This window comes from Panthera uncia, chromosome A2 (assembly GCF_023721935.1).
Source record: "Panthera uncia isolate 11264 chromosome A2, Puncia_PCG_1.0, whole genome shotgun sequence".
NCBI classification, from domain to species: Eukaryota; Metazoa; Chordata; class Mammalia; order Carnivora; family Felidae; genus Panthera; species Panthera uncia.
In genome coordinates this window covers 28229319-28243810 of record NC_064816.1, presented here as the reverse complement: position 1 = coordinate 28243810, position 14492 = coordinate 28229319, and the positions used below count along the sequence as shown (strand labels likewise).

The 14492-nt window shown below is 41.1% G+C and overlaps 1 protein-coding gene across 3 annotated transcripts in view; it reads right to left on the bottom strand.

Annotated features, from left to right (window-relative positions):
• Positions 1-14492, bottom strand: part of PTPRG (protein tyrosine phosphatase receptor type G) — a 709519-nt gene that overhangs the window by 273585 nt on the left and 421442 nt on the right. For all 3 annotated transcript variants that reach the window (XM_049642644.1, XM_049642643.1, XM_049642642.1), the window contains exon 4: positions 12483-12631. In XM_049642644.1, the coding sequence (XP_049498601.1) occupies positions 12483-12631 (149 nt within the window). The remainder of the gene's footprint in view (positions 1-12482; positions 12632-14492) is intronic.

The following is a 14492-nucleotide window of genomic DNA, read 5'->3' as shown; positions in this document are numbered from 1 at the left end:
GCAGTTGACATGCAGTGTGTGGGGGGGGGGGGAAGGTGAGTTCATAAACAAGTAAACAAATCAATAAGTAATTTCAAAAACTGATGATTGCTATGAAGAAAATGAAGCTGGGTAATAGGAAAGAAAGGGATTGAGTTGAAAGGAGAGAGCACGGAATATATTAATGGGTAGGATTTAGAAAGGAATGAGCCATGAGAAGGGATAATCGGGGAGAGAACATTCTGGACTGAGGACACAGCTGGTGGAAATGAGGTAGGGAGCTTGAGGGGTGGGAGGAGTGAGAGCCACATCCAGTAAGGCCTCATAGGGCCAAGGAGGATCTTTGGATTTATTCAACATGGGACTAGAAACCACTGGAAGATTTTTAAACAAAGGAAAAACATATTGCGATGCAAGCATTTAGAAGAACACTCTGGTCACTAGATGAGTGGACTGTCGGGGGCAAGAGAGAGCTCTCAGGAATCTATAGCAATGGTCAAAGGCCGACCTGGTGATGGCTTGAACCAGGCTGGAAAGAGTAGAAAAGAAAAGAAACTGATGAATTGGGAGTGTGCCGTCCAATGTAACTGGAGGATAGGGATACAATAATAATGGCTAACATAAGGAAGCTCTTAGAATGTGCCAGGTGCTGGTGGAAGCACTGACCTCTACTATCTCAGAGTAAGCCTTCCGAAAGGGGGTTTGTTTCATTATTGTTGTGTTTCATCACTGCACTATGTTACGTTCTTCTTCTTTTTTAAGTTTATTTATTTTGAGAGAGACAGATGCAGGGGTGCAGAGAGAGGGAGAGAGAGAATCCCAGGCAGGCTCTGCACTGTCAGCACAGAGCCCGATGCAGGGCTCGAACTCAGGAAACCGTGAGATCATGACCTAAGCTGAAACCAAGGGTCAGACACTTAACCGAGGCCTGGGCCACCCCGGCACCCCACGTTACATTCTTCTTTAATGTACGACAAATAGTATGTAATCAAAACAGGCATATAATACGTACAACACAAAATCTAAATATTACATAATCAAAAATTTAAAAGAATTTTTAAAAGTGAAAGAAAATGCTATAAAATAATACAGACTAGTCAGTTATCCATGATCTTCTAAAACCAAGAAATATAAACTTATCATAAGAGATAAGCATCCCTATCTTATCTCCCTCAATTAGCATGTTCTTCCCTCAAAATACTCAGAATTCATTCAGAATTCAGGCACAAGCCACCATCACCTCTCTTGAAATATCATAATTATCTTCTGACTTCAGTGGCCCCAAGTGTTTCCTATGGCCATGTGTAGCCAGAAGGATCCTTCTAAAATCTAAGCCAGATAACGTCCACTTTCTGCTGAGGACATTCCAAGGGCTTTCTATCTTGGCCGGGGCAAAAGCGACTGGGCTGCCCATGGTCCACCAGGCCTTGGATCATCAGGACCCCAACTATTTTGTAGACTATATTACTGTCACTCTGCCCTTTGCTTGCTCAAACATGCAGGGCAAGCTTCTGCCTCAGGGCCTTAGCACCTACTAAAACAAAAGCCACTTGAGGCCAGGGCATTCTGTGTCCTACACAGAGAAGGCTCTATTAAGCAACTGAATGAACATCACTGATAATTTAGAAATGAAAGATGAGTGTCAAAACATAATTTAAACATTTTACACAGCATCAAGGTATGGAAAAGAACTCCCCACCGAACTACGCGGGACAGCATTTCCCCTATGTAGAAAATTCTCATCATTAACCTCTCAGGATGTTACAAAAAACAACAAAAAAAAAAAACAGTTCCAAGGTCAACTGAGTTTGGGAGATTCCTGGTTACAAGCAAGTTTCTCTCAAAACTTTTACTACGTTGGCCCATTATCAAGCAACAAGAGGCAGGAATAGTAGGCAACGTTTCCTAAACGTATCTGACCCCAGATCACTTTTTGTGCAGATCATTTAGACCAACTAACAGAATCCAGAAAATGTACCAGGGGCTGCCACACATGCTTATGATGTTTCAACCCACAGGTACTCTGCCAACACATAAACATGAATAAATACAGTGATGACAGAGAAAGACAGAGAGACAGAGACAGAAACAGGAGCAATTGTAAAGGCAGAACCAGGCTGAGAAATGGCAGAGCACGGAATGGGTTTTCTTTCACCCCTAGCCTCCTTGAATCAGGGGATGACGAACCCTGAAGCAATACAGTAAGAAGATTCCCTGAAATACTGAACTTTATAAACCGATGCAGTAAAGGTTTTAACAGGGAGATTCAGAAATCGAAGCTCTATCCGTAGAGTAAGAGCTGGGGTTTAGGAGTCATTTTATCATTAACCCAAATATCTTTCATGTATTAACCTGAGTTTTAAAGCCCTGTCTTCTAAGACATCCTCAAACATTCAAGAGATGAAATTCATATTTCTAAGTAAAATAAGGTTTTGGTGAATTTGCCCAGCTGGTGTCTCCATATATCACAGTAAATGTACCCAGAGCGGTATCTGTGCTCAACACAGAGCCAGGCCACGCACCCGGGGAAGGAAGCTTTAGGAGTTTCCTCTCCCTTCCATTAAATGGGGGTGGAGGGGTACTATGAAATTCCATGCTGGGGATTTAAAGGGGAGTGGGGAAATAGACTTTCTTTCAATCCTGACTTCTTTCTGTTCCTTATAAATCTTCTTCACTGTTCTTTCTGAGTGGCGGCGGCACTAAAGAATTTGCTAAAAGCTTTAGATTTAAGATGGCTTGAAACCTTCCTGCTCAAATATTTGACAGGACAGGGGAAAAAAAAGTGCAGGGGCGATGTTTCTGAGCCTTATGCCCATAAATCCTCCTGACCTGAACTTACAATACATCTGATCTGGCCGCCTGAGATCTCTACCTTCAGTGCACAAAGGTCTCCCTGAGCCAGTGTTATTTGAGTTCCTCAGCTTGGAAACAGACTCTGAGAAAAATAGTATTCAAAGCCTCAAAGCCCTGGGAACAAATGTTATAAAAATAAATAAGTAAGGGGGAAATACTGAATGCTTATAAAAAAAGAAAGTGGAAGAGGAGGAGGAGGAGGGGAAGAAAAAGAAGAAGAAGAAAGAGAAAGAAGAAGAAGAAGAAGAAGAAGAAGAAGAAGAAGAAGAAGAAGAAGAGGAGGAAAAAGAAAAAGAAAAAGAAAACCCTGAATCACATCCAGGTGAAGACGTTCAACAACCAGGTCAGATCCCAATAGAAAACTGAACTGTACATATTTTTTGGTTGGGAAAGGAAAAAAAAGGTGAAAATTATTACAAATTCAGCATAAAAATCCCTCTTTAAGATTTCTGTAAGTCCTTTGGCTAGTTTGGTATCTAAATTCCATTAGTGTGAAACCTATGGCCAACTGATCTTTGACAAAGCAGGAAAGAATATCCAATGGAATGAAGACAGTCTCTTAAGCAAGTGGTGCTGGGAAAACTGGACAGCGACAAGCAGAAAAATGATCGTGGACCACACTTTCTTACACCACACACAAAAATAAACTCGAAATGGATGAAAGACCTCAATGTAAGACAGGAAGCCATCAAAATCCTCAAGGAGAAAGCAGGCAAAAACCTCTTTGACCTTGGCCACAGCAACTTCTTACTGGTCTCCGGAGGCAAGGGCAACAAAAGTAAAAATGAACTATCGGGACTGCATCAAAATAAAAAGCTTCTGCACAGCGACGGAAACAATCAGAAAAACTAAAAGGCAACCAACGGAATGGGAGAAGATATTTCCAAATGACATATCAGATAAAGGGTTAGTATCCAAAATGCATAAAGAACATATCAAACTCAACACCAAAAAAACAAATAATCCAGTGAAGAAATGGGCAGAAGACATGAATAGACACTTCTCCAAAGAAGACATCCAGATGGCCAACCGACACATGAAAAAATGCTCAACATCACTCATCATCAGGGAAATACAAATCAAAACCCTTATGAGATACCTTACACCTGTCAGAATGGCTAACATTAACTCAGGCAACAACAGATGTTGACAAGGATGTGGAGAAAGAGGATCTCTTTTGCACTGCTGGTGGGAATGCAAACTGGTGCAGCCACTCTGGAAAAGAGTATGGAGGTTCCTCAAAAAACTAAAAATAGAACTACCCTACGACCCAGCAATTGCACTACTAGGCATTTGTCCAAGGGATACAGGTGTGCTGTTTTGAAGGGACACATGCACCCCCATGTTTATAGCAGCACTATCAACAAAAGCCAAAGTATTGAAAGAGCCCAAATGTGTGTGTGTGTGTGTGTGTGTATGTATGTGTGTGTATATATATACACACACACACACACAATGGAGTATTACTTGGCAATCAAAAAGAATGAAATCTTGCCATTTGCAACTATGTGGATGGACCTAGAGGGTATTATGCTAAGTGAAATTAGTCAGAGAAAGACAAATATCATAGGACTTCACACTCACATGAGGACTTTAACATACAAAACAGATGAACATAGGGGAAGGGAAGCAAAAATAATATAAAAACATGGAGGGAGACAAAACATAAGAGACTCTTAAATATGGAGAACAGAGGGTTGCTGGAGGGGTTGTGGGAGGAGGGATGGGTTAAATGGGTAAGGGGCATTAAGGAATCTACTTCTGAAACCACTGCTGACTGAAACCATATGCTAACTAAGTTGGGTGTAAATTAAAAAAAAAAAAAAAAACTCCATTAGTGTGGTCTGGAACCCTTAAGTGTACATGTTTTAGTCATAGGAGCCACTACATGCATGTGGTTCCTGAGCATATGATCACTGGCCAGTCTAAGTATAAAATACATACCAGATTTCAAAGAAAGTACCAAAAAAAGAATGTAGAATAGCTTGGTAATAATTTTTTATATCAATTACATGTTGAAATAGTAATATTATAATGTATTAGGGTAACAATAATAGATTGTTAAAACCAATTAAAAATTAATTGATTTTCTAACAATTATTATTATATAACATAAATTATATGATGTAAGTTAGTAAAGTCAAATAAAATCACTTGTTTCTTTTTGCCTCTCTTAATGTGGTTGCCAAAAATTTCAAAGTACACTGAATGGCTCCCATTCTGTTTTCTATCAGACAAGTGCTGCCCTACATGATTGAAAATAGACAGAAGTGGCCAATCCACACAAAATCCAGTGTTTTCTATAATACCTCTAGGCAAAGAGCTGATGGCACTTCCTGTTTCTCTCACTTTCCTCTCTGTATGTTTTACCAGTGGTTCAGCCATGTCAGAACATTTAAAGCCCTTTGATACTTTTTCCTCCCTGTTATCCAATAAACAGCAGTTAAGATTCCAACAAAATTATTTCTACTGCATCAGTGATTCTAAAAACAACCTAAAGCAATGGCAAGAACAACGAGAAAATGATTTATCAAATAAAAGGAATGCTGGTTAAGATTTTGTAGACACTGGAGCCTAGATTCTGAAGTCCTAACAATAAATCTCAGCCAAGCCACTTACCTCTCCAGAAACTCAGCTGTCCCAACTTAGAGCACAGCAAGGGCACCTCCCTCATAAGGTAGGTGAGAAAATTAAAGGAGGAATATCTAGAATGTTGCTGACACAGGTAATGCTTACTAAATGGTGTCTACAGTATCATCATTATGATGAAAACCACCAGCACCAACACCGTAAGCCTTCTTTTTGGTTGTCTGAGGGCTCCGCCAGAGTCATCAAGTTTCTAGGTTGAAATTATCTCCAATTTACCTGGGTTTTCTTTTCGCGATGTCCTCTGCCTTTCTGTGATTCTCAGGGCAATTCAACCAGGTATCAACACACTATGTGTCACTGACACACCATCAAACAGCCCCGAGCCAAGTTCACATGTAAAGAAGACCGTGTGTGATGAGGGACATTTACCACGCCAGGGGCAAGGCTTTTCTGCTTCGCCAAATCAGTTCTCTGGCTTTGTACAACCAAGGCATTCACTTCTCCATGGAGCATCCTCTAAGTCCTGGGGCCTCCTCCCATGTTCTTCTTAATTAACACAGGATAGACACATAAAAGATCAGCCAGATGGAAATGAAGTATTTCACCAGCAAAGGATGAAACATTCTGCTCAGGAATGGAATCTGTATTTCCATAAAGTCATTCATTAAATTTTAACCAATTCCCTCACCATTTGATGGCAGTCACTACAGAGAAAAACCCGACTGGCCACACCATGGAGCAGCAAACACCAGATAACCAGGGACAATCTCCTTGACACTTCCAATGTTCCGTGAGGAAGAGTGACAAGGAAAACACGCACTGCCTTGAACACATCCACAAAGGACTCTCCAACGCACAAACCAACGTTTCAGAGAAACTGCACAATTCCGGGAATTTCAGTAAAGTACAAGGCAGGGTGAAAGAATCACCATGATGTGGCAAAACTTATTTCATAGAAGATGTCTCTGGGTGCCTGGGTGGCTCAGCTGGTTAAGTGTCTGACTCTTGACTTTGGCTCCAGTCACAATCTCATGGTTTGTGAGTTCGAGCCCTGCATCGGGCTCTGCGCCCACAGAACCGAAGCTGCTTGGGATTCTCTTCCCCTCTCTCTCTGCCTCTCCTCTGCTTGCTCTCTATCTCTCCCAAAATAAATAAAAATAAAAAATGAAAAAAAGAAAATGTCTCAATCTTCCTTTAATGACAGCTCTAATGACAGACGAAGCAAGATACTATCAGGTTCATAATGACCATTGTTTTATGAACAAGCCAAGGTGGTTTTATAATTGTTAAGATAAGAGAAATAAAAATTGCCATTAGTGTCTTCTGGAAAAACTTACCTGAATGGGACTCCATTTCTTACCAGGAATAGGGAATAAAGGAGGACAGGAGAAAATTTTAAACCTCATTTCCAAAAAAGGGGGAATTGTTACCAAATTGCTGAACTTAAACTGAGGAAGGAGTGGGACAGTGAGCTTATAAGTCTGGGGGAAAATGGAGTTAAATAAAGGTGAATACATTTCTTCAGTGGAAGACTCTTCAAATGTCTTTAATATGCTAATATTTAAAATACACCTTCAAGAAGGCATTTTGTGTATAAATTTATTTCCAGCAGAAAATAAGGGATACATAAAGGAGTAGGAGCCAAAGTGAACATTTAGTCTGTGTTCTAGAAAGTCATACTACTGGGGCACCTGGGTGGCTCAGTTGGTTAAGTGCCGACTTTGGTTCAGGTCACGATCTCATGGTTCATGATTTCAAACCCCCACGTTGGTCTCTTTGCTGACAGCTCAGCGCCTGGAGCCTGCTTTGGATCCTGTGTCTCCCTCTCTCTCTGCTCCCCCCCTCCCCCTGCTCACGCTCTGTCTGTCTTTCTCTCAAAAATAAAATAAACATTAAAAAAAAATTCAGAAAATCACACTACTGAAGCCAGGGACCAATATGAGAACTTAGCCTCTGGTGGACAGGCCCACATCTGACTCATGTAGCATCCTGCCATGTTTGCGTGAGTGTAGCGAGTGACAACGTGGCAGGCCTCTGTGTGGGTCACAAGTGCACGAGCTCACCTGGGTGAAGGAAGGCCGATGCGCATCACCTAGGACGTTAATCTGAGGGCCCAACAGAAAGAGAACCGTCTAACCAGAAAGTAACAGGAACGATGGAAGAACCGAGATCCATTTCACAAAATAAAAGGCAGAACATGAGCCTGACTCTAGGCAGGCAGATGGAAGCTGGGCAGACAGAGGGAAGACAAGAGAAGACCAAGGTAGAGCCCCCAGGCAGAATGTTAAAGGGGGAAAGAGATCACAGAGCAAGGTCAGCTTAAAACAAGCGACTTCTTGCTCCCTAAACAAAACTTAGCTCTAAGAATGTCGTTTACCAACACCAGATCGTTCCTACACACACTGGGCCCACCAAGGTGACAACGTGTCTGTGTCATGGCTGGAACTAACCCACACTCCTGGGAACATAAACCAGTGGTGCCATGCTATGGACCCAGTTTTTAAAACACAGGCCCGTAAGTTATCAGTGGTGATGAAATCTCAAAAGCTTGCAAGACCAAAGGTGTTTTGTTATTACAGTTACTTATGATTCGGGTGCAAAACCAATTTGGTGGTAAAACCCGAAGTGAAGAGATATGGAGCCATTTAGAATACTGAGATTTCATTCACCTCCATGCTCCAGAAAAATTAACGCATTCAAGGAGTAGAGTGGCAGACCCGACTAGGGTCCTCAGTAATATGTATAGCATGCGTACCCTAATACCTTTCCCGAAAAAAATCCTGAATTCTAAAACATCTGGCCTCAAGGGTTTCAGCTAAGGGACTATAGACCTGTACCATATGGTGATGTGTACGTGGTGTGTATTAGGAAAAATGCCTTTTCTTCCATTCACTTGCCGAGATGCTCTAAGCAGTGCCGAAATGAACCAGCTGTGAGTTTCCTTGGAAAGGGCACACATAATCAGTTTGGATCATTGAAGCTTATTGAAGACTCCAACTCATAAAGTACCAATAAGTCTGAATCAACAACTCCTGTGATCTCTTATTGTAATAAACAAGATTTTAATTACCTTACACAACAAGTATGCAATGAACCTCCACTTTAATGGAGCTATCAGAGGTTTTATCTGGAGATTTCTCTTTGCATTAACTCCAACTTCAGCTATTAGTAGAAACACTGCATGATTCAATCCTATTAGTGTTACATGAACCTTTATTTAAGTTACCAATCACAGAACAGGGGATGAGAGTGTGCAAAGGGAAAGCGTAGGATAGGGTAGAAGCTGATATAGATAACTGTGGTTGCAGAGATAACACTGTTGTGTAGCCATGGAAGAACTGGAACAGGACATACCACTGTTTTAATCACTGGAATGCTGTGAGCCTTTACACTTGAAGAATACTTAATCACATCTGCAAAATCCTTTTTGCCATATAAGGTAATATATATATTCTTAGGTTTCAGGGATTACTGAGGGGACATCTGGCGGGGGGGGCACCATCCTGAATATCGAAACCCGCAATGATCTCTCTTCATTCCTTCAACTTACCAAGTATCTCCTGCCTCAGGCGTTTGCATGCCCCTGTTCTATGGGCTAGCTCCAATTTATCTCTTCTCTCTTAATTAATATCACTTAATAAATACCTCGTAGCTTAATAAATATCTGTCTAGAGGCCTTCCATAGCTCATGACAAAATATCCCTCTCCTTCAGAGACAATATCCCAACTGCTATCACACAGCTACTTATGTGACCGCTTGTTCAATTTCTGTGTCATTACCAGAGTGTAAGTACCTTAAGGGTAGGGGTCCCGACTTACCGGTTTACCTTTATAGCCCAGTGCTTACGTGACAGAAGGCACTCAAGTAAAGTTTGCTGCTAGGCAAAGAATAAAGCTGCATATATATATATAGGAGGTGAGGGCATGGGAGGATCCAAATTGGGTCTCACCTCCCAAGCATGGCATTGTAATCGGATTCCGACTTTGTTCCCTAACTTACACTGAGCTGTAATGATTGGTGGCTACTGAAGAGCTCTTATTTCATTTTTACAAGGCCATTTATTTTTCTATTAGGATGTTTTCAAGTGTAGGAATTCCGAGACCAAGTCCAGGACTCCAGCCAGGACAACGTGGGGAGGTCTGACTTCTGGATGTGTAGGAAGCTGTTGTAGGTGACCTCAAGGCATTCCTGGAGGGGAGTGGGGGGGTGGGCAGCAAAACCTACAAAGTTGGGTTTGTTGCAACTGAGCCTCAGGGAGCAGGTCCCGATTCTTGCGGGCCACAGGCTTACAATTCAGCCTGCGGGGCTGGAGCACTGAGGCAGCTGCTGAAATAAATACCTGAGGTCGTGACTTAGCTCCCAGCGCAGCCCAAAGGAACTGGGACCAGCAATGTTCTCACCCAACAGGCAAGGTACATTTCTCTCTAAAGTCCACAAGAGGATAGAAGGACTTCTCAGGCACAAAGTCCTCAATATTCAAATGTACTTACAATGATGCCACACAGGGAAAAGAAGGAAGGTCAGTTACAGCTAAACAGACCACTTTCTCTACTTCAAAGCCTCCTAACAGCCACATTTTGGGTGGCGTAATTCTTTGGGGCTGTGCTATGAATGGGATGTTTAACAGCATCCCTGGCCTCTACTCACTAGATTCCAGTAGCATACCACTGGCCCTAACAGCGACAACCAAAAACGTCCCCTGACAATGCGTAATGTCCCCATGGGTGGGGAACGTGGTCTCTAGTTGAGAACCAATCCCACTGCAATCTTCAACCACATCTCTTCTCTGGCTCTGTATGCAAGGCAGATAAGTAATTTCCCCCATGCTGACAAATGACTACAGGATACATGACAATTATTTACTTTCATTTTAATTTCTTAGAAAACAATATAGTTATAGGGAACAAAATAAACCAAGTCCGAGATGTTCAAACTGTAAGAACATCAGAGAGCGTTCCTATTGATAAAGAGCTCAAATAAAGCAATTTAACGTTAAAATATTATAGACGTGTTTCAAGCAAAGGTGAGCAACTTTCCTTGCATATTTTAAGGTTAAATCCGATCCCATTACCTTTGACCTCTTGAAATTCAAGTTCCTCCAAATATACCCACTAAGTAATTTAACACGTTTATCACATTGAAAACAAAACAAAACAACAACAAAATCCAAAACACAAAACAAGCTACGAACCAGATGGACCTCAATGAGGAACCCAATTAATACAGGCAGCCTTACCATCTGACATTACTTGACAGAAATAAATTCACTTGATCTTAGCCAAAAGGCCGAGAAGCGATTGACAGAAATAAATTCAAACAACTTGGTGGAATAATAAATCTGTGCATTGTAGCTGCCATTTCTAATTAGCTTCTGAATTTCAGGGCACTCTTTGAGTAAAAGAAAACTGAAATATTCATTTAAAGTAGTAAGTTTGATAAAGTAGTACTAGTTTAATGCATCTAGTCCATGCATTTTTCCAAATCTGAATGGACCAGGAGGAAGAGCCAGGCCCAGAAGTTTCCAGTTCCTATCTCTAGAGCTCTTCTCTACCAAGGCAGCCACCAGAATAAGTTTTCAATCTTTCAAAGCACAGGTCTTTTGTCCCAACAACACTAGCTAAATAAATGACAACACAATTCTAAGATAAAGAGGTTTTAAAGAAAAACCAACTGAACACAAACCATCCGTTCAACTCATGCTGCGGTCAGCAAGAACAGAAGGGAAACCCCAAACTTTTAAAAGGACGCTGTAATTTTGCCTTTAGGAATCACGTTTTCCAAGTACAAATAAAGCTAAGATTTCTAAGAAATGATTCATTCAGTATAAAGGAGGAGGAGAGCCCATTAAGCAGAAACCCTACTCAGGAGTTCTTTAACACGTGTGACTAGCACAGGAAGCCCCACAGATAGAAGGGTCTTAATACCGAAAATGTGTCAGCTGAAAAAAACGGGAAGCATTTTCTCAGAATAGTTGTCTGGTTTCTCCAGTGATCACTGGTAAGAGACACTTTTATATGCGAATATGAGCATCTTCGAAAAAAGAAATACTACTGCTTCTCTCAGTTTATAGGGATTCTTCACTTAAGCTTCAAGGATGCCTAAATGGCCCAGAAATGGGCTTGAGGAGCTAAGGTGAATGACGAAATCCTATAAACGATATGCAAATCTGTGTGTATATCCACGTACTTTCCCTGTATGGAAGGGGATCTCAAGTATTCATCTGATTATCAAAGTAGGTCATGACTTAATAGAAGGTGCCAAACACTAAGAATCCAGTCAGAAGAATCCATTCAGTCTTTCCACAAACGTGTACAGCTTACCACATGGGGAGCCAAACAGCCACCAGACTTGATCATGATGAAAAGTAAAAATCAAGTTAGCAATAAAAGGGGTGAGCTGTCCCCACCCAACATTATTGAAGGAGTTTGGCTTGTTCCCTCCCGCCCTCCCCCAAAAGATACAAACCATTTACTGTAGGTACCCACACCTTTCTTCTGTCTAGCAGCATCAATCTTTGAGAAAACGGACACAGGAAAGGCAAAATGTCATCACTGATCCCAGCAATGCTATCTGCGAGTTACACCACCAATGGCCACAGTCTCTTTCTTGACAGCCGGCAGGAGCAAAGAAACCTTACAACAACTGCCCTACCGACAAAAGGTTCTGAGACTCCGCTTCATACATCAACTAACTTTTCTCTTTTCTAAAGGGTGAAACAGTCCCCTGAGTTTCATAGAGAATTTCACCTTTAGAAAGTGGGACTTCAGAAACAGAGTAAAGACACTTGTGTCACAGGAAACAAATGGCTGAAAAATCTTCAGGGTGGGGGGGGGTGTCTCCTCAAACCATGAGGCCCGGGACTTCCCCCATGCTTCTCCAGTTAAACAAAGATGAGAAGCTTGTGGAGGGCTATACACGTGTCATGCTGCATTTAAAAGATTGCCAGAGACAAAGGTATGGAGGGTGCAAGTTTGATTTGCAAAGTCACTGGGGGTAAACCCAAAGCACCTCATTAACGTGAAGACCCAAAGCAGGGCTACACTTAACATCTTGTTCTCACCTCCACAGGAAAGCGCCTCCCATTGATGCTGTGTTCAGAACCTGCAGAGCCATTGCTATGGCCCCAGTGAAATTCCACCTTCTCGGCTTTGAATCTGCCAGGCAGGCCAGCACCACTGACAAAATAGTCGTCCTTTAGAAGGATGGCAACTGTATAAAACGGAAGGGAAGGGAAACAAAGTGAGTTTCAAAACAAAACTTGAATGACATCTTCCGCCGCTGCAAATAAAGTCCATGATTGCATGATGTGAATTATTTCCTCATGCTCCTGTTTGAAAAACAAGTCAAAAACACTAGTTTGAATAAATCAGCACAATCTAGCTGCAGAATGTTCTCAAGCACCAGTTCACTCTAAACCATGAAAATTCCCAGGGAATGATCTCAGAATTTCTTATGCATTTCATAGATAGAAAAAAAGAAAAGAAAAGAAAGAAAAAGAATGGAGACAGGAAGAGAGTAAGTCGCTCTGAATGAGAATTGTCTAAGTCTGCCTGACAACCCAAATTATCTGGAGAGTGAGATCTTTCTTTTCGTACGCCTGGATTCCTGGGGCTACCCTAAGGTTCAAGGTCTGGAATGAGATGGGAAAAACATATGAGAAGACAGATGTAAGAGGCACGACTCTTTAATTAGAAAATTTAGGCAAAGATATCGTTAAATAAAATTTGCAGCTTCTTCCAATTTTAAGGCAATATCAGTGGGCACACAGCCAGATTTAGGGTTATATTCATTGTATTTGATAACGGTGCACAGGAAAATGCTGGGAAAATTGTATTCATTAAGTCACTCAAATTATTGCAGATAACCATATTTAATTTGATGCTTCTTTTTATTCCATGTATAGAAAAATTTTACTTGGCCCATCCAAAAGAACACCTAAGAATTCCATAACATAGGGAAACTTAGTCAATTTAAACCCTAACTTTCCAACACATAGCCCTCTTCCTTGAAACACAGGAAGGAGAAATTGAGAGCAAATACATTGGATTTATACTAGCATAACAATTATTTTCCCCAAAGGAATGTAATATCCAAATGCATAACGGATTTTATTTTGTAAGTGATACATTCCTTTTTCTGTTTGTTTTGTAAAGTGAATTCGTTCATTCATTCAACAAACACTTATCGGGTGCTAAACACAGGTGAGACGCCAACCAATATACTTCATGGTTTGTGAACAGCCAAACTTGTAGAAGCCACAGAAAAGCTCTTGTATCCTCACTGTCTCTTCTTCCTAAAGTGATCCTAGTTCGAGCTTCAGAGAGAAATCCTGCATGAGAATTAGGTCTCAATAAAAGATAGGGACTAGACTAATGACCCATCTCTAAAAGAGTACAATTAGTTTCAGTATTTCTCTATATAAAGGAAGCATTAAAAGCAAGTAAAGGAAACCTTCGCATATAAATCCCTTTTTATTGCATTCAAAGGACAATTTTTCTCCAACTTCTGAAAAATATACAGTGAATGTTCAATTAGTGGGACAGCAAATTAAAAGATGAAACAAAGTGAAAGCAAGTGTTTCTTGCGCTGATTAAACACGCTACAGCACTGGCTCACTTTGGTGTATGTTAGGCGTGTTTTAGCAGGGGTTGGCAAACTTTCTCTGTGAAAGACAAGACAGTAAATACTTAAGGCTCTGTTGGCCCTCTGGTCCCTGTTGCAACAACCCAACCTAGTCCCTGTAGCCGGAGGCAGCCACACACGGTACGTAAATGAATGCGTAAAGCTATGTTCCAATAAAACTTTATCCAAACTAAAACGTGGATATAATTTTCACATGCCATGGAATCTCACTCTCCCCTTGATTGTTTTTCAATCCTTAAGAACACAGAAACTATCAGCGACTGTCATGTGGTGACCCCTAAAATGCAGTAAGAGGTTTTAGAAGATAAAATACATTAAACCAATCACACACCTTTAGTTCTAAAGCCAAAATACATATGAATTAGCTCGGTATTGTCTTAAATACTGTTGATGACCCTCAGCCTGTTATCAATTCTATACCTACCAC